The sequence below is a fragment of the Meles meles genome, chromosome 20 (assembly GCF_922984935.1).
Source record: "Meles meles chromosome 20, mMelMel3.1 paternal haplotype, whole genome shotgun sequence".
Taxonomy (NCBI): domain Eukaryota; kingdom Metazoa; phylum Chordata; class Mammalia; order Carnivora; family Mustelidae; genus Meles; species Meles meles.
The window spans coordinates 26,996,861-27,017,280 of NC_060085.1; the positions used below are offsets into that span (position 1 = coordinate 26,996,861).

The 20,420-nt window shown below is 45.2% G+C and overlaps 1 protein-coding gene across 5 annotated transcripts in view; it reads left to right on the top strand.

Annotated features, from left to right (window-relative positions):
• Window positions 1-20,420, top strand: part of ABHD6 (abhydrolase domain containing 6, acylglycerol lipase) — a 52,959-nt gene that overhangs the window by 29,178 nt on the left and 3,361 nt on the right. For all 5 annotated transcript variants that reach the window (XM_045990322.1, XM_045990323.1, XM_045990324.1 and 2 more), the window contains 6 exons: window positions 3,081-3,237; window positions 5,327-5,440; window positions 6,872-7,004; window positions 10,863-11,020; window positions 14,144-14,198; window positions 14,416-14,516. In XM_045990322.1, the coding sequence (XP_045846278.1) occupies window positions 3,081-3,237; window positions 5,327-5,440; window positions 6,872-7,004; window positions 10,863-11,020; window positions 14,144-14,198; window positions 14,416-14,516 (718 nt within the window). The remainder of the gene's footprint in view (window positions 1-3,080; window positions 3,238-5,326; window positions 5,441-6,871; window positions 7,005-10,862; window positions 11,021-14,143; window positions 14,199-14,415; window positions 14,517-20,420) is intronic.

Consider the following 20,420-nt stretch of genomic DNA (forward strand, 5'->3'; position numbering starts at 1 on the left):
TACATATTTTACCACAATTAAAAAGAAAAGAAAGAAATGTTAAAGTCCTTTTCTCCAGAGGTTCTTATAATATAGTAATGCTGAGACTTAGAGGATGCAGGGTGTGGACCCTGCAGGGTGTACATGTATGTAATGGAGTATCCATCGGTCAGCTATAGAAAAGAAAGATCGTGCCTTTTGTAACAACATGGAGGTGTCTGGAGGGTATTATGCTAAGTCAGACAGAGAAAGAGAAATACACCGTGTGACTTCACTTATGTAAGGAATCTAAAAAACAAGGCAAATAAGCAAAAAACAGAAACGGAATCCTAAGTACCAAAAACAAACTGGTGCCAGCCAGAGGGTAAGTGGGTGGGTGGTATGGGCAAAACAGGTGCGAGGGATTAGGATGTACCACATTCCAGCTACACAGTAAATGAGTCGTGGAGATGGAAAGTACAGCAGAGAAGAACATAGTCAAGAATACCGTAAAAACGGTACATTGTTACATGGTGTTGTATTATTGTGGTGAGCACGGAGTCATGTATAGAATTGTCCAAGCACTATATTGTTTACCTGAAACTGATAAAACATCGTATGTCAACTATACTTTAATTATTTTTAAAAAGATCATAGAGTCAAGAAATGAATGAATTGGGATATTAATGAATGAATGAATGAACAGACTTGTGTCATGTGCCATGATTTCGAATTTTCGAATTGTCATAAGAGCTTTTAAGCTAGCCAGTGTTATTTTTAATGTTTTGAATAGGGAATGCATTTCATTGAAAAAGGAAAGCAGTAAAAGTCTCCCTCCTATCCCTGTTCCCTTTCCAGCTACTTCTCACTAGAATCCCCGCCTCCGGTCCAAATACTCACCTTCACAGTGTCTGGTGTATGCTCTCATGCGTTTGTTTGCAGATGCAAGTAAATATGAATATATGTCCTCATTCCTTTCTCCCTTTATTTACGCCGTGTACGCTATTTGCTTTTTGCAAGACTTGGCTACTTCTCTGGTGCAAAGTGTACCACAAAGTGAATCTCTGATTGAATTCATTATCTTTCATCTTGAAGAGATTCTTCATGCAGAGAGTTCAATTTGTTGCTAATTCCATACTGAAATCGAGTTTGGGCCAAACTCCAGCACTGCCAAGTCTTACATAAGGGACAGACGCTGAGCTTTCAACCAGCTGCCATATTTTGTGAGGAATAAAGCCAGAGGACGGATGCAGATAGTTCCTAAGAGTCAAGTTCCTCAGAACTGGTGGCTCAGTTGGTTAAGTGTCTGCCTTTGGCTCAGGTCATGATCCCAGGATCCTGAGGAGCCCTGCTTATCCGGGAGCCTGCTTCTCTCTCTCCCTCTGCCCCTCCCCCTCAACTTGTGCTCTCTCTCACTATCTCCCTCTCTCTCTCAAATAAATAAAGTTTTTTTAAAAAGTCAAGTTCTTGGGGCACCTGGGTGGCTCAGTTGGTTAAGCAACTGCTTTCAGCACAGGTCATGATCCTGGAGTCCAGGGATCGAGTCCTGCATCGGGCTCCTAGCCCCACGGGGAGTCTGCTTCTCCCTCTGACCTTCTCCCCTCTCATGCTCTCTCTCTCTCTCAAATAAATAAATGAAATCTTTAAAAGAAAAAAAAGGTCAAGTTCTCACTCTCAATATCTCTAGGGGGAAGAAACCAGCATATATTAATATATATATTATACAGATAATATATATATATAGTTAACATATATTTTTAAATACTTAAATGTGTACATATGTTTGGGAGGTAGGATATGAGCCTCTTTGAGCTTATCCACTAGAGTGGAAATAATGTCTGTATAAAAGCAAATGTTTGGGGGTATCTGGGTGGCTCAGTGTGTTAAGCCTCTGCGTTTGGCTCAGGTCGTGGTCTCAGGGTCCTGGGATTGAGCCCCCCATCGGACTCTCTGCTCAGCAGGGAGCCTGCTTCCCCCTCTCTCTCTGCCTGCCTCTCTGCCTACTTGTGATCTCTCTCTGTCAAATAAATAAAATCTTTAAAAACACACACACACACACACAAAATAAATGTTTATTACTATGACTTCTGCATCACAGTTAAAATCCAGTCCACTCAATCAAAATCCACTGGTTCAAAATCAATAGCTTCTTTGAAGCCACAGTAACACTTAAGACTCAAAAGCAGAAATTTGGTTGGCTGGAGGGCTAATTAAACTTCCGGTTTGCTCAAATAGAATGACAAAAGGACAAAACTGTGTTTTTCGCAGAGATCGAGTCCATGGACTCACCAGCGCTGGACAGCTGTGGGAGGGTTTGGTCCTGAAATCATCAGGACTCCAGGCACCCTTTAGACAGTCTTCTGTTGTCCTTTCTCCCTAGTGAGAGATTTGTGGATGTGTGGAGCGACACCACCCCCAGCCATCATAGCCTTGGTGAGAGAGGCTGGTTCTTCATCTCCACAGAGAGCGAGCTGCTTTACCTTTAAGTCTTGGGATGCCTTTCCTGCCCGGCAGAGCCTCTGCAGTGAGATCCTTACTCTGGGATGGTCCTACATGGGTCGTGTTCATGATTCTTCGTCCTGGATTTCAGGTGCCCGTGAATAAGGCCCACCGGGACATGCAGGCCGGCTCTGTGCGAGGGGAACTGCCTTTTTCTTGGCCTTTCCCGAGTTCTTCCCAACCTTGCCGCCAGCCACTTTGAATTCAGCTGCAGCTCAAGCAGGCGAGGCAGAGAAAGGCCAGTCAGGCAGCTGGAGAGATCCCACCACCTACTCCTTCATCATACCACCATTCAAACTGCTAAAAATAGGGACGTAAATATATAGAGTAACAAAAGGCTATGATGTGTCATGCTCCTTCAGAAAACACTCTTCTTTCTCCTCCTAGTTAGAAGTATCAGAAAAGTACATACCAGAATATTTATTTAAGGTGCTTCCTGGAATGGTTCCACTTAGTGCTCCCTGAGGGTAAAGCTGGTGGGGAGCTCCAGAGACCTGCTGGGAGGAGGAGGAAGGCAGCTGGGAGAAGGGTTTGTCTCTCCATGAAGTAGGACTGTGGACAGGGCACGTGCACCTTCTCTGTAGCTTGCTGATTTTGTCTCGCCTTTCTTTTTTCCTCCCCAGGTACTGGCGGAGAACGCTGGGGATGCAGGTCCGCTACGTTTACCATGAAGACTATCAGTTCTGTTACTCCTTCCGGGGCAGGCCTGGGCACAAACCGTCCATCCTCATGCTCCATGGGTTCTCTGCACACAAGGATATGTGGCTTAGCGTAGTCAAGGTGCGGTTCTAGGTTCTTCTCTCTCAACAGAGTGTCACTCAGTAAAGAAAAGGGTGGCCACTTGAATGTGATGTCCTCAGCTATGATGAAAAGCCAAGGGAACCCAAAACTGTGGCTCAAATCATCTGAAAACCAATTCAGCATAGGGGTGCGTGGCTGGCTCACTCAGTAGAGCACGCGACTCTAGCCCTCAGGGATTGTGAGTTCAAGCCCCGTGTTGGGTATGGAGCCTACTTAAAAACACACACACGCGACACACACAAACTAATGTGGTATACAGTTAAGCCTTGAACAACATGGGTATTAAGGGAGCCCATGCACGATGCAGTAAAAAATTCATGTATAGCTCTTTTGCTCCCCCCAAATTTAACTATGAATAGTCTACTGTTGACCAGGAGCCTTAACAATAACATAAATGGTCAATTAACACATATTTTGTATGTCATATGTGTTATATACTATATTCTTACAATAAAATAAACTAGAGAAAAGAAAATGTTATTAAGAAAATCAGGGGCGCCTGGGTGACTCAGTTGGTTAAGCATCTACCTTCGGCTCAGGTCATGATCCCAGGGTCCTGGGATCGAGGCCCATGCCAGGTACCCTGTTTGGCAGCCTGCTTCTCCCTCTCTCTCTCTCTCCCTTTTCTCTCTCAGAGAGAGAGGGAGAAGCAGAGGGACCCTGCTGCTCCCCCTGCCTGTATATGCTGTCTCAAATAAATAAATAAAATTTTTTTTAAAAATCACAAGGAAAAGAAAATACATGTACTGTGCTGTATGGAAAAAAAAATCCACGTCTAAGTGGACCTGCACGGTTGAAACCCATGTCGTTTGAGGGTCAACTGTATTATTCGAATCCTTTTGTCAGACAAAAGTTACTGAGTTCAGTGTTATTTGTAAAATCTGCACTTTAGAGATCATTTCACCATACAAAAATTTCTTAGGGAAAGTTTCTGACACTCAGCTTCCTCTAGAACTTGTCATGACTATCAAGATTGGGTTTAGCAAAATCACTTATTCTTTCAGACTCCAGGTGTCTCCTCTTCCTTCCCTCATCCCCCTTTTTGTTCTTCTCCCTCCCCCTCCCTCCTCCTACTTCCGTTTTTCGCTCTTGTTTTTGTGTTTTAATTTTCCTGAGCCATTTAGAGAGACTCTCTTGATCTGACAGCTCTCTGAGGTAGTTTTCCAAATCCCTCACCTTCTGTCCTGGTTTCCTTGGGTGTGGCAACTTGCTCTGCTTGATAAGTGACCAGCTGGTACAGGTTGGGCCTGAGAGAGGTCTTGGGAAGAACGAGCCTCAGCCTCCCACCTCAAGTAGAACCATACCTGAATGATTCCAAGTAGAACCTACACCAGGGGGAAAGGTTTCACCCATCCTATAGTTACTTCTGTTCTCATTCCCAAATTCCACTGTAAGGACAGTCATCTTCATGCCTGAAGGAACCTCTCACTTCCCAGACCACCTCAGATGTTTTTGGTATAACTGGTATTTGTATATCAATAACATATGTTTCTCAGCTTCTGCTTAAAAGTGGCACAAATATAAATGGAAGGTGTTTTTGGATAATAATCTTCCCAGGAATTAGACCTTAATGCAAAAAAAAAGGTTGAACCGGAATCAGGGTGATCAGACGCAGTTCTGAACTTTACTCCTGCTGGCTCTGGAGCCACCCAGGGTTCTAGGAGAACAGAGTCTTCTTTCCTAGGTCCGTGTCAGTGGCTGCATGACTGGAGTAAGTGTGGAAGGGGTGAAAGGAAGGGAGATAGTACCTACCAACTGGTATCAAGAAAGAGCAAGAGACTCAAGCCTGCTACCCCAACCTTTGTCTCCCTCTTCCCCCCTTTTCCAGACATCTCCTGAGTCCCCTCCCATCCTTGTATTGGTCTTTGAGGGCCTCGGCTCCCTGTGAGGCTCCTGGCAGTGCTTACTCACATCAGATGGAACTAGGGTCAGACACTGGGTAGCCTAGACCCATACATCCTCAGGGATGGCGGTCCAGGTCACTCGGTAAGTGAGGGCGACCTCCCTAGAAGAATGAACAGACGTCCTGCACACCACAGCCTGACTCTCTGCACCTGTGTGTCCCTAGTTCCTTCCAAAGAACCTGCACTTGGTCTGTGTGGACATGCCAGGACATGAAGGCACCACCCGATCCTCCCTGGATGATCTGTCCATAGATGGACAAGTAAAGAGGATACACCAGGTAAGCAGGAGGCTCTGCTGAAGGTTGCTCAGACTGTCTTACCCACCTCGCATGCCCAGATCTGGAGAGCAAGGAAGAGCGTTCCATGCTGACTTGTAACCAGCCTTCAGTGCATTCTGACTGCAGATATTTGCACACAAAATGGCACCCTAGCGTTGGGGCGCCTGAGTGGCTCAGTGGGTTAAGCCTCTGCCTTTGGCTCAGGTCATGATCTCAGGGTCCTGGGATCGAGCCCCACATCAGGCTCTCTGCTCAGCGGGGAGCCTGCCTCCCCCTCTCTCTCTGCCTGCCTCTCTGCCCACTTGTGATCTCTCTCTGTGTGTCAAATAAATAAATAAATAAAATCTTAAAAAAAAAAAAAATGGCAGCCCAGTGGTATCACTGGTCAGCTCTGAAGGACTAGGATGTACGGCAGACTGTTCTCCTTGAAGCCTGCTTTAGTTACTTCTCAAGGAATAGGATATGGACATTTTTTTTAGCTCTTTAAAAAAGGAGTTTAGAATTCTCGAGCCATTTCCCTAGAGTCTATTTTTCTTGCTTACACCTACATGACACAACATAATGATAGCCCTCTGCCTAGTTGTGGAGGATGGGGACGGTGCTCTTTGCATTTTGTTATTTTAGCATCTGGCTTCAGCCTCTCTCTGACTGGGCTTTCAAGGTCATGGGGCTTATGAACCACTTCAGAATTTAGTAATCTATAAGTTACAGATAGGCATTATGAATTTTCCCTAGATGAGGTTGTTATTTAATGTCTGTGCCCAGCATAACCCCCTTTAAAGTCTGTATTCTGATGAAGTCAGGTACCTTGTCTGTTGGGATCTTTGCTGTATCCTCAGGAGCTGACCATAGTTCCTTATACATGATAGATATCCATTAAATATTTTTTTAGATGGGTGGATGGTTGGTGGAATGGTGGGATGAATGGTTAGACGGATGAATAGACAGATAGGTGGATTATTATATGAAATGGGTGGATGGGTGGGAAGGGCTTTAAATGTAGGGCAAGAGTCAGCAAACCATGGTTGGCCTGCAACTGTATTTGTAAGCTTGGTTTTCTTGGAATATAACCATGCTCGTTCATTTACATATTATCTCTGGCCACTTTTGTGTTACAATACTAGAGTTGAGTAGTTGCAAGAGAACCTATGACGCACAAAGCAAAAATATATTTTTCTTGGGACCTTTGTTAAAAAAAAAAAAAAAAAAGTTTGCTGGCTCATGAGTTAGGGGAATCCTTGTCAATTTTATACTTACAAATGACCCCTCAATGACCTGTGCCAGGTAAAGAGGATTATGTAAGAGGATTATATGCCACAGGGTTTGTCTGGATAATGGATCTAGTAGATTTCAGAGGTGTTCTGCTGTGTAATCAGTCTTGTTATTGTCTATAGCTTTGTGACCGAACCTCCTTCTCATTTCCCTCCCTAGTTTGTAGAATGCCTCAAGCTGAACAAAAAACCTTTCCACCTGATAGGCACCTCCATGGGTGGCCACGTGGCTGGAGTCTATGCTGCTTACTACCCATCAGATGTCTGCAGCCTTTCTCTTGTGTGCCCTGCTGGTAAGTTACAAGGCTGCAGTAGCCCTGTGTGTGACTTGAGCACGGAGGGGTCTGAATCTCTAAGGAGCCAGTGTCGTACCTGCACTGTCTTGTAGCATCATGTTTTCAGTGTCTACTTTAGAGAGATGCAATGCTTTAGTGATAACGAACCAATGATAATTGTATAACCGTAATCATTACCTTCCTAACTTTTAAAATCTAGAGCCAGCCTTGTTCCACAAAGGATTCGAGGCGGCTAATTAAAATGTGTCTAGTACTTTGTAGCATATAAATACTTTGAAATAGAATGATAATATTAACATCCAACATATTTTTTTAAGGTTTTATTTATTTGAAAGAGAGAGTGAGCAGGGGGAAGAGCTGAGGGAGAAGGATAAACATACTCCACGCTCAGAATGGAGCCCAGTGCCGGCTCCAATCCCATGACCCTGAGGTCATGATCTGAGCTGTGACAAAGAGTCAGATGCTCAACTGACCGAGCCACCCAGGCGCCCCTAACATCCAACATTTATTGAGCTCTTATGAGCTAAGGTCTTTATATGGATTTAATTCTTGCCATATCCTTATAAGATGAAAGTACTCTTATTATGTATTTCTCCTTTTCTGCTGAAAACTCGGTAATCTTGATACATGACAAGGTCTTTTTTTTTAGAAATCAACAAACTTTAGTTTCTGTGTTTTTATGTATATACATGTCAACTTGGGCTGTAATATGTCTCCAGAAATTACAATTTGAAGTTGAGGTTTTTTTAAGGATTTTATTGGGAGGGAAAAAAAGATTGGTATTTTTTTAAGTAATCTCTACATCCATTGTGGGGCTCTCTTAATCCCAAGATCAAGAGTCACATAGTCCACTGACTGAGCCAGTCAGGCACCCCTGAAGTTGGATTTTTAAAATTAATTTTTCTCATAGAAGTCTTCAAATTTGGATTTATAATGTGTTAGAGAGAAAAATCTTAATTTTCTTTTTCCTTCTCCTGTTCCTTCTCTCTCTGGTACTTTATTGGATTTTGATTTACACACAGTATATCAACCAAATCTTAGGTGTACATCTCAAGGACTTTTTTCATGGGTAATTATTATCCAGATCAAGGGAGTATGCCCATTTTATAGGTGGGAACATTGAGGCACAAAGAAATTACATTTCTGCTGGAGCTATGATAGGAATGGATCCTAGGCTGTCTGACTCTAGAACCCAAACTGTGGCTTCTTGGAAATCCTTTATTGTCCACTACCTCTTACATGTCACTCTTATGCTCTGCCTCCTTTATCTGCTAGAACCTGCTGTCACACCTTCTACTGAAACCTAACTAAATTGACCTTTTAAAATCTTTTAGTCACCGGGGCAGCCGGGTGGCTCAGTGGGTTAAAGCCTCTGCCTTTGGCTCAGGTCATGATCCCAGGGTCCTGGGATTGAACCCCACATCGGACTCTCTACTCCGCAGAGAGCCTGCTTCCTCCTCTCTCCCTGCCTGCCTCTCTGATGACTTGTAATCTCTGTCTGTCAAATAAATAAATAAAATCTTAAAAAAAAATAATAAAGTAAAATAAAATCTTTTAGTCACCAAAATCGCTTTCACGTCTGTTAAGGACATTGAAATTAAAACTCCCAAAGCAAGGTGCCTGGTTGGCTCAGTGGGTTAAAGTCTCTGCCTTCGGCTCAGGTCATGATCCCAGGGTCCTGGGATCGAGCCCTGAATTGGGCTCTCTGTTCATCAGGGAGCCTCCTTACCCCCTAACCCCGCCTGCCTCTCTGCCTACTTGTGATCTCTGTCAAATAAATAAAATCTTAAAAAAAAAACCTCCCAAAGCATTTTCTTTTCTCCTTTTTCTAAGTTCTGTGTCTGAATTCATTTGGTCTTTTAGTTATAATGTTTGAGAATGAGAGAAACGGCTTCTATGGAAGTTATTAGGAAGGTCAAATCTAACTGGCTTTTTTGAATGTATGTTTATTTCCTCAGAGAAGAGTTTCACACCTAAGTTTCAATGGGAAATTTAAAATTAAGATTATTTGGGGGCAGCTGGGTGGCTCAGTCAGTTAAGCATCTGATTCTTGATTTCGGCTTAGGTCATGATCTCAGGGTCTTGAGATCGAGTCCTGCATCTGGGTCTGCACTGAGTGTGGAGCCTTCTTAAGATTCTCTTTCTCCTTCTCCCCCTGCCCCTCCTCCCTACCCATGCGCTTAATTAATTAATTGATTAAAAATAAATTAAGATTGGGGCGCCTGGGTGGCTCAGTGGGTTAAAGCCTCTGCCTTCGGCTCAGCTCATGATCCCAGGGTCCTGGGATCGAGCCCCGCATCAGGCTCTCTGCTCAGCAGGGAGCCTGCTTCCTCCTCTCTCTCTCTGCCCGCCTCTCCGCCTACTTGTGATTTCTGTCTTTCAAATAAATAAATAAAATCTTAAAAAAAAAATAAATTAATTAAGATTGCATGTGGAAATGAAAAGATATGCTTTTTTACTTTGAGATAGTTTTAAATTTACAGACATGTTGCAAAGATAATACAGAGAGTCCCATATACCCTTCACCCAGCTTCCCCCATTGTTAATGGCGCACCTTACCACAGTAAGTTTGTCACAGCTAAGAGACCAACACTGGTACAGCACTATTAACTGAACTCTAGGCTCTGTTTGGATTTCATCCGTTTTTCCACTAATGTGCTTTTTCTGTTCCAGGCTCCAATCCAGGATACCACATGACATTTAATCTAGGATTATTTTTAAAGTGAAAGGAAATAGATCATGTAATCTGCACCATGGCATCGCGAAAGCCACATGATGCTTGTGCTCGCTTTAAAGGAACTGCTGAATGTAGGAGATTTATAAAGTGTGGCACAGTATTGAAGTCACTGCCTTTCTTTGTGAAACGTAGCTCGTCAGCTAAGTGAAACACCTAGACTTCTGCGCAGTATTGGAAGTGAAAATGAGTTTTGCCCTCCTGTGCACATCAGCTTGTGTAAATTCTCTCGTGTCTTGCTCCAGGGAGATAGGAAACAATGGCCAGTCTTAAAGGTGTTTGGTCTCAGTGAGCACCTAATGCTGTCTGGAGAAAGAGTGGCTGTGCACAGGCCAGCTACTGCCCCATCATGGGGGACAGCTCACAAGGGGTCTCTTCCTCCCTGTGGTTTATGTATTAACCCCAAAAAAGAGATAGCTAAGTGGCCCCAGGCCAAGGGAAGGAGGCATTGTTCACTCCAGTCCTGTGTTCTCTTCCCATAATGTATTTTATCAGCTCTCCTCTTTGTGATACGGATGTGAAGGGGCTTGGGCAAGTTGTCTTCTAGACTGATCTTCTTTTTTTCAAAACGATTTTATTTATCCATTTGAGAGAGAGAGAGTGAGAGAGAGCATGAGAGGGGAGAAGGTCAGAGGGAGAAGCAGACTTCCTGTGGAGCTGGGAGCCCGATGCGGGACTTGATCTCGGGACTCCGGGATCATGACCTGAGCCAAAGGCAGTCGTTTAACCAACTGAGCCACCCAGGCGCCCCTAGACTGATGCTTCTTAAACTCTATCATACATGTGCCTCTCTGGCAGCTTGTTCAAGTGCAGATTCGGATTCAAGAGACTTAGGAAGGGGACTGGGATTCTGCAATTCCTACGGGCTTCCACTGCTGCTGGTCCTTGGACCACAGTTTGAGTAACCAGTCCCTAAACCATACTGAAGGAGTCTTTTTCTGTGTTTCTCAGAGTGCGATTTTGACTTTGAGCAAGGATGGCAATACCAATGAAAAAGAAATGTGGTGAAAAACACCAGAAATATGTTAGCTCTGAGCTGCTATTGGAAGTTTCCTGTATAATAATAGGAGCTGGTAAGAAGGTAGCTACATTGCCAAGCTGTTTCGGTTTGAATCCCACAGGCCTGCAGTACTCAACTGATAATCAATTTGTACAGCGGCTCAAAGAACTGCAGGACTCGGCCGCCATGGAGAAGATCCCCTTGATCCCATCCACCCCAGAAGAGATGAGTGAAATGCTCCAGCTCTGCTCCTACGTCCGCTTCAAGGTGCCCCAGCAGGTACCGTACTCCAGCAGCAAGATGCCTGTCCTTTGCCAAAGGCTCGGGCGGCCAGCTGGCGCCCTTCCTCCAGCTGGAGGACCTTCCCTTTCCTAGTCCTCTATGTAGTCATTTGACAGCCGTCTGTCCTGTGCCTGTGGCAGGTCTGGCATGGTGTTTGGGCACTGTGGTGAAGAAAGAAGACAGAGGGGGGACCTGGGCAGACACAGGCCAGTGTGGGAGGCAGATGGCTAATGAGTAAACAAATCCGTACACGTGGTGATAAGTCCTGTGGAGGAGATGAAGATGGTATAGTGACTGAAAGCAGGGAGGCAGGGAAGACTTTGACAAGCCCCTCTGAGGAGCTAGTGTGGGCAGAGGTGGGAAAAACATAGATAAGTTCAAGGGAAGGAGGAGGCCGGGGGGCCTGGCTCTATGTAGAGCGAGAGTAGGGGAGGGAGGCAAGGGCTACAGCGGAGACTTGGTTCTTTTTCTTTTTTCTTCTTTTCTTTTCTCTTCTTTCTTTTTCTTTTCTTTTTTTAAATTTCAGGACTGCTTTTCATGCCTAAGAATTGCTAAGAATCCCAAAGAGCCTTTATTTGTAGAGGTTCTGACTATTGCTATTTACCATATCAGAAAGTAAAACTCAGAAGAAGGTAAGACACAAGAGCATACAGGCACTCATTCCATGAGCTACCAGCGTCAAAACGCTGTCCCTTGACAGGTAGTCTCTGAGGAACAGTGCTTCTGAGAGCATGAGAGTGAAGCAAGCAAGTAACATTCAGCATTACAGAGGACCTAGCTTGACCTCATGAACCCCAGGAGCTGCTTGGAGAGCCACTGGGCTAGATCATGGAGCACCTTCAGGTTTTGGGAAGGAGCCTGGAGTTCGCCTAAGAGGGACTGTGGGGGGCACAAACTGAAGCAGAGAAGCAGTGGGGTGCTCCCGTGGCCTGGTGAGGACAGTGGTGTAGACGAGGATGGTGGCAGTGGAGACTAGAGACCCGAGCCGCTCTGGGAAGGAGGATGGGCAGGCCTTACCGGCAAACTGGCAATGGGGGATGAGAGGCAGTGAGGACGCCCAGGTGACTTCGGTGCTTGAGTTGGATAAAGGCAGCAGTTTCTGTGTAGGGGAAGGAGAGAGGGAGGACAGGTGCTGGAGACAAGCTAAGGGCTCCAGTTTGGCCATGGTCAGGTTGTCTGTGAGGCCTCTGGGTGCAGATGTCAAGCAGATGGGTGCATATGCAAACGCTACTGAGGGACGTCTGGCCCGGAGCTGTGCACCCGGTTAGAGCCATCAGCCGGGATGATGTGAAAGGTCACGGGCTGAATAAAGCCAGGAATCCAGGGAGGTGGTATGGGAACCAAGAGATGAGAATGCATGGCTAAATTTCATAACGGCAGCTAATCTCTTTCTAGTGTAGGAACTGGACCCTGCCTCATGGTGGGGTGGATCCTCCTAGAAGTTGAGGGAGGGGCTCTATGCAGAAGGCCTGAAGACGACTCAGTTAGTGGGTATAGAAGCACCCAGAATCTGATTCTGTGGTATGTTCTATCCCTGAAGTCTTTTTAGTTGTGAGGTTGCACTGATCCCCTCCCAGCCATGCTCTCTGCCGAGAAGAGACTGGCCAACCAGTGCTTTAGGAAATTCCATGTTCTAAGCTGTCGGGGATGTGAAAGCACTGGGAGAAAGCTAGAAGTCTTCCCTCCTAGGAGACCAGGAGCACCCGAGCACTCTGTGTCATGTTATGTTTATCTCTTTACTTGCCTGTGTCTTCCACTCTGACCTCAGTAAGATCAAGGATTTTGTCTTACCTGCCTGCTCTGTCTGCAGCCTTTCGCACAGTGCTCGTGTGAAGTAGGTCCTCGGAACAAACTGGGGGGGTCAGAGGGAGGGAGGATGCCCGGATGATGCAGAGGTGGAGAATGGATGGGCCGCGGAGCAGATGGACGCAGGAAGTGCTGCATGTACGTGCACAGGTGATTTCGGGATGCAGGAGAGATGAAGGGCTGAGTACTTGGTTGGATGGATGGGAGGATACCTGGAGGACACAGGAGTGGAAGGCCGGTGGATTGGCGGATGCAGGATAGAGGGGTGTATCAGTAGACATGCATATGTGATTCAGGGGTGGAGGGTGGCTGGCTGGCTGGATGTCTGCATGAAGCAGGGATGGAGGGTGGTGGATGGGCAGGTACAGGGCAGGTGGGTGCATAGAGAGATACATGCACACATGAGTCAGAGATCCAAGACAGGTGGCTGGGTGGGTAGAGCAGAAGTAGAGGATGCAAGACGGATACGTGTGCGGGTGCAGGATACAGAGTAGAGCTAACGGAATGGCTGAGGCCAAGCGTAGTGTCTTGGACAACTTGCCATTGGTCTCACCTCCAGGATTTCACTTCCAGAATGGTCGCCTCCTAGTCATGCTCCAGAGGGTTGGTTCAGAGCAGTTCGGGCTGGATTTTCCCCCTTCAGTCAGTGCACGGGTCTCCTCAGCCGTGTATGTGAGGGGCTCAAACCATTCCCAGGTAGATGAGAGGAGTGCCAGTGCCAAGGGGATCCTGCAGCAGGAGGAAGAGGAGGGCTGTGTTCCTTCTTCCCACAGCCAGTCTCTGGGTCAGGATCCCTGGGTCAGGACCTTCACCAGCCCTCCAAAAGGAAAGCAAAGATAACCCTGAATAATAAACAAAGGACTGTGGAACCCACCCCAGAATTGTTCAGATAGTTAATCTCTATTGTTCAAGAGGCCCATCATCCCCAATAATTTGATTTTTTTTAATAGACCTTGTTCTGCATGTGGGTGTTCCTAAACAGTTCCTTAATATTATTCCCAACCTTCATTGTATCTTAGGCTAAGCAGAGAATATCTCAAGATAAAGTGGCTGTGAGCCCAGGTCAGGTTTTTGACATGCTTTGGCTTCCCAATATTACCCGGGTTCCTTCCTAATTACAAAGGAAAACCATCAGATGACCCTAACTTCGAATTACAGTATATACTCCGTGGTGGGAATTTGGAACCGTGGGCCCTAAAACCTTGACAGTGCCTTCCGTTGCCGGACTTCATTTCCTTCACTGTCCCGGAGCCACGGGGGGCGTGAGGAAACAGACCGTCTCTTGCCTTCTAACCATGGCTCCCTTCTCCGTAGATCCTGCAAGGCCTTGTTGACGTCCGTATTCCTCATAACAACTTCTACCGAAAGCGTAAGTAGCTGTGTTTAAGCTTGGCACTTGTGACCAGTGAAGCTTTACGGGCAGCTGGCTTCTGTATTTTACATTCCTGAGACTTTGATCATTGTCTGGGGCGTCTAAAGACAGAAGGTGGCAGCCCGACAGTTCTCCTGTCCCTGAACTCAATAGAGTCCGGATGCCTGCCGGCACAGCCCAGCGTGTGCTCACTTTGTTTTCCTTTTCTGCAAAGTGTTTTTGGAAATCATCAGTGAGAAGTCGAGATACTCCCTCCATCAGAACATGGACAAGATCAAGGTCCCAACGCAGATCATTTGGGGGAAACAAGACCAGGTATGTAGCGAGCGTGTCCCTGGGGCCTCCTGTGCCAGCTACACTGGCCTCTGAGAAAAAGCAAGAGGTGATTTATCAAGTGAGCCTCACTGGCTGGTTTCTGATACCAGGAGGACGTAAAACACACCTGCGGCAGATGCTGGTGATTATAGAGGGCAGCATTCTCTTGAGTTGAGAGCAGTGATGTTGATCTTTTAAAATGAAAGGAAATCAGGGCTTCTGGGTGGCTCACTCGTTAAGCGGCTGTTTTTGGCTCAGGTCATGATCCCAGGGTCATGGGCTCGAGTTCTGCATCAGGCTCCTTGCTTGGCAGGGAGCCTGCTTCTCCCTCTCCCTCTGCCTGACCCCTCCATGCTTGCTCTCTCTCTCTCTAATAAATAAATAAAAATCTTAAGGGCACCTGGGTGGCTCAGTCAGTTAAGCATCTGCCCTCAGCTCACATCATGGTCTTGGAGTCCCGGAATTGAGTCCTGCATCAGGCTCCACGCTCAGCAGAGTCTGCTTCCTCCCTCCAACCCTTCCCCCTCTCATGCTCTTTCTCTCTCTCACTCTGTCTGTCACGAAAAAATAAAATCTTCTAAAAGTTTAAAAAATCTTTAAAAATTAAATAAAATGAATGGCAATTTTAAATCATTTTTACAAACTACTTTAAATCAAAGCCATGTAGTTTCAGAGTACAAAAAACTTTACAGAGGGACTCCTGGGTGGCTCAGTCAGTTAAGCGTCAGCCTTCAGCTCAGGTCATGATCCCAGGGTCTGGGATCCAGCCCCATCTCTGGGCTCCCTGCTCAGCAGGGAGCCTGCTTCTCTACCCCTCCCCCTGCTCATGCTTGTTTTCTCTGTCTCTCTCTTGCTCTCAAATAAATAAAATCGTTTTAAAAAAAAAGACCTTTAAAGAGTACAAAAAGGTTTGTAATGAAAATTTGATCCCTTTTCCATCCCCGATCCCAATTCCTTGAGGAAGCTCTTGCTGTCTTGTGAACATTTCTTCCATTTTTCTAAGGCAGGGATTGACGTGTTCTCTGTGAAGGGCAAAATAGCAAATAATTTTGACTTTATGGGTCAAATAATTAAATAAATAAATAGCAAATAATTTATGACTTTATTTCTGTTGCAACTCTGAGCTCTGCTGTTGTGCAAAAGTAGCCACGGACAGTACACAAACAAGTGGCATGGCAGAGTGCCAGCAAACCTTCATTCCCGCCAATGGGCAATGGGCCATTGTCCACTCACTGCCGTGCTGAGCATACATATTTCTGCATAGACCCATTAGATCTGTAAAGTTTTCAAACATGCATAGTGACACTGTTCACATTACTTCATATAGGTGTGAACTGAAGTATCTTGGAAATCATTTCATACCAGCCCACGCAGATTTACTCATTCTGTTTTTTTAATATTTTTTATACTTTACTGACTTTTATTAATATGTTTAGGTAAGTTTTTATATTCCGACACAAAAATGACATGACCAGTGGTTAAATCCTTTTTTAAAAGATTTTTAAAATTTCTTTCTTTCTTCTTTTTTTTTTTTTATTAGGCAGAGAGAGGAAAGGGCAGAGGGAGAGGGGAGAGGGACTGTTGAGCAGGCTCCACACCCAGCACAGAGCCTGATGTGGGGCTCACTCACAATCCTGAGATCATGACATGAGCCGAAATCAAGAATCAGATGTTAAACTGACTGAGCCACCCAGGTGCCCCAAGATTTTTTAAAATTTTAATTCCAGTTAGTTAACATACGGTGTTATAGGAGTTCCAGGTGAACAATATAGTGATTCAACACTTCCATACAACAGTGCTCACATAACAGTGCTCATCACAAGGGTCCTCCTTAATCCCCATCCCCAATTTTACCCCTCCCCCCACTTCCCCCTCTGGTAACCATCAGTTCGTTTTCTGCAGTTTAGAGTCTGTTTTTTGGGGTTGTCTCTCTTTTATCCTTTGTTCATTTGTTTTATTTCTTAAATTCCACATATGAGTGAAATCATATAGTATCTGTCTTTTTTGACTTACTTCACTTAGCATAATACTCTCTATCTAGCTCCATTCACATCATTGCAAAAGGCAAGATTTCATTCTTTCTTATGGCTGAGCAATACTGTATATATCTACTACATCTTCTTTATCCATTCATCAGTCAGTGGACACTTGGGCTGTTTCCACATCTTGCCCACTGTAAATAATGCTGCTGTAAACATATGTGTGCATGTATCCCTTAGAATTAGTGTTTTTTGTTTGTTTGTTTTTTTAATTTATTTATTTGACAAAGAGAGACCATAAGTAGGCAGAGAGGCAGGCAGAGAAGGGGGGAAGCAGGCTCCCCACTGAGCAGAGAGCCCAACATGGGGCTCGATCCCAGGACCCTGAGATCATGACCTGAGCCGAAGGCAGAGGCTTTAACCCGCTAAGCCACACAGGTGCCCCATCCCACTTTTAATATTTTATTTTGAAATAATTTCAAACCTATAGAAAAATAAGAAGATGAGCACAGAGTATTCTTATATACACTTTTCCTAAATCCATCCATTTTAACTGCTTTATTGAGGTATCATCTACCTACCATCAAATTCACCTAGCTGGGCACCCCACTACAACCCAGTTGTAGAGCATTTCTTTCACTCCCCAAAGTTCCCTCCTGCCCACCTCCAGTAAATCCCAGCCCCACACAGCCATAGATCTGTCTTCTATTTCTACAGTTTTACCTTTTCCTGAACTTTCACAGAAATGCTGTTGTATAATAGGTCATCTTTGGTATCTGGCTCTCTCTGCTTGGGCATAGTGTTCTTGAGGTTCTTTCATGGAGCTGCCTGTCTCAGTAGTTTGTTTCCTTTATGGCTGAGTGTCATTCCATGGAATATGTCTACCGTGTTTTATTTACTACCAATTTTTAAACATTTGCTGCATTGGCTTTATTAAACATTCTCTTCTGTCTATCTGTCTATATTTGGGACCATTCGAAATAGGTTGCTTACATTGTGCCCTTTACCCCCAATACATCAGGGTGTATTTACTGAGAGTAAGAATATTCTGTCACATAACCACAGTGTGTTGTTACATTCAGAATGTTTAATGCTGGTGCAATGTTTTTGTCTAATCTACCGCCCATATTCCAAATTCATGGGTGGGGGCCTGGGTGGCTCAGTTGGTTAAGCGTCTGCCTTTGGCTTAGGTCATGATCCCCCAAGGTCCTGGGATCGAGTCCTACATCAGTCTCCTTGCTCAGGAGGGAACTCACTTCTCCCTCTGCCTGCCGCTCCCCCTGCTTGTGCTCTCTCTCTTTCTGACAAATAAATAAATAAAATCTTTAAAAAAGAATAAAACAAAAATGAAATAATACCTCAGTGAACTTCAGCATAGATGTGTGGTTGTGGAGTGTGAGACCATACCTGAAAGGTGAGTTCTCCAGTGTGGACTCTCTGGGTCAAAGAGTGGGTGCATTTTATTTATTTTATTTTATTTTATTTTATTTTAGATTTAATTTATTCATTTGTCAGAGAGAGAGCAAGAGAGCACAAGCAAGGGGAGCAGAAGGCAGAGGAAGAAACAGGCTCCCTGCTGAGCAGGAAGCCCGATGCAGGATTTGATCCCAGGACCCAGAGATTGACCTGAGCCAAAGGCAGATGCTTAACCAACTGAGCCACCCAGGCATCCTGAGCAGGTGCATTTTAAAATTATAATAGGTTTTGGGGACACCTGGCTGGCCCAGTTGATAGAACATACAACTCTTGATCTCGGGGTCATGAGTTCAAGCCCTATGTTGAGTATAGAGCTCACTTAAAAAATTTTTTTTTCTTTAAATAATAAAATCTTAATAGATTTTATTAGAAAACTCTGTATTATTTTGCTGGAATAGTCATAGCAAAGTACCACAAAATGGGTGGCCTAAACAACAGATACTGATCATCTTAAAGTTAATAGAGGTTAGAAGTCCAAGATCAAGTTGTCCGCAGTTTGGTTCCTCCTGGGGGCTGTCAGAGAATCTGCACCATGCCTCTTCCCAGCTTCCGGCAGTTTGCTGGCAATCTTTGTGTTCTTTGGCTAACAGATGTGTCATACGGTCGTCTGCCTTCATCCCCACGCAGCGTTCTCCCTGTGCCTGTGTGTCCCTGTGTTCAAATTTTCTTTCCTATGTTTAAGTTTTTCTAAGGCTAGCAATCATACCGGGTGAGAGGCCCACCTGCACCAGGATGACCTCATCTTAACTAATTACATTTGCAACAACTCTGTTTCTAAATAAAGTCACCTTTGTATTGGAGGTTCGAACTTCAAAATATGAATTTTAAGGGGAGACAAGCAATGACAGACCCTCCAAGGAGAGACTGATTCATACCCCAGAAGCTCCTTTTTTGCTTGCAGCTGTTCTTTAGAAATCGTATCTTACTCAAAGTTGTTGTTGTTGTTCTTCTTCTTTTTAAGATTTTATTTATTTATTTGAGAGAGAGAGGGAACACAGAGGGAGAGGGAGAGGGAGAAGCAGATTCCCTGCTAAGCAGGGAGTCTGATGTGGGGCTCTATCCCAGAAACCTGGGATCATGACCTGAGCCAAAGGCAGAGACTTAACTGATGAGCCACTCAGGCACCCCAAAGTTCTTCTAAAGTTTAAAGCAAGAAGAGGGGCACCTGGGTGGCTTAATCAGTTAAGCATCTGCCTTCGGCTCAGGCCATGATCCCAGGATCCTGTGATCGAGCCCTGAATCACATCAGACTCCCTGATCAGTGGGGAGTCTGCTTCTCCCTCTCCACTTGCCTCCTCCCCCCGCTCATGCTCTCTGTCTCTCTTCTCTTTCAAATAAGTAATTTTTTTTTTTAAAGGCAAGAAGAGGCAATGAGAAATGGAGCCTTTATAAGGCCCATGATGATCCTTGGGGAGAAGCAGCCAGCACTGTGTCCCCAGGGTGCCTAGGGAGGGACTGGTGATGGAGTCAGTATACAGCTCTCCCAAACCAGCCAGGTACAGCTGAGGATGTAGGGTGCAGTGATGTGGACATGGTGAGGAGGGAGGGCTCTTTGCTCCCTTCTGCAGCAGCCAAGGGACTAAAAGGAGTTTTGTGTGCACCTGAGTAGAGAAGTGGGACACGGAGTAGGCCAGCAGGGGGTTATTCAATCAGAAATCAAGTTAGAACAATGAAGGCCTTTCTTCAGTCTAAAAATCCCAAAGGTGATTTGGGGCTCTCAGGGACCAACACAGAGAGGCAAGGACTCATTGCCCTGCCCTGCAGAGACAATGCGGAAGCAAGATCTCTGGGCTTAGACTCTGAAAATTCTGGGTTCCAGCCCTGCCTTTGCCCTGTATCAGCCCAGGACCTTGAGCAAACCTCTCAGCCGCTCCAGATCCTGGGTTTCTCTTCTGCTACTGAGGTGATACGAGGCTCACGTGAAGTAATACACATGAGGGAGATCTTTCTCCAGTGATAAGAAAATATGTTACTTATTACTCATGTCCTTTGCCTCTGAGAGTAGGCCTCTGAATTTTTTCCAGGACTCTGAAGTCCATTTTGTTCTGAAAAAAGAGCCTAACATTCCCTGGGCCTACTATAAATATGACCAGATCTTCTCTGTGTTCTATGGACCATCCCCAGTGCAAAATCCAAATAGCAAACCCTTTAGGGGCTCTTTATTTTATGCCCTTTTGCTTCCCAGGCATCTGGCTCTTTTCCTGTTCTGTTGTCAGCATTTGGTGTCACCAACCCATGACCGCCAGGCTGAATTCAGCCTCCCTCTTTGGACCCCTATAGGTCAGCCACTGTGCTATACAGCTGCAGGAGAGCTGTGTGTATTGTTGTCTGTGTGAATCATGCCCACTGAATTTGGGCAGTATACAGCCTGCATAACTGAACCTGGCAGTCCTCCTTCCTAAGAGGATTTCTGCACATCAGTTCAAGTATTCCCCCTCTGTGTTCAGTC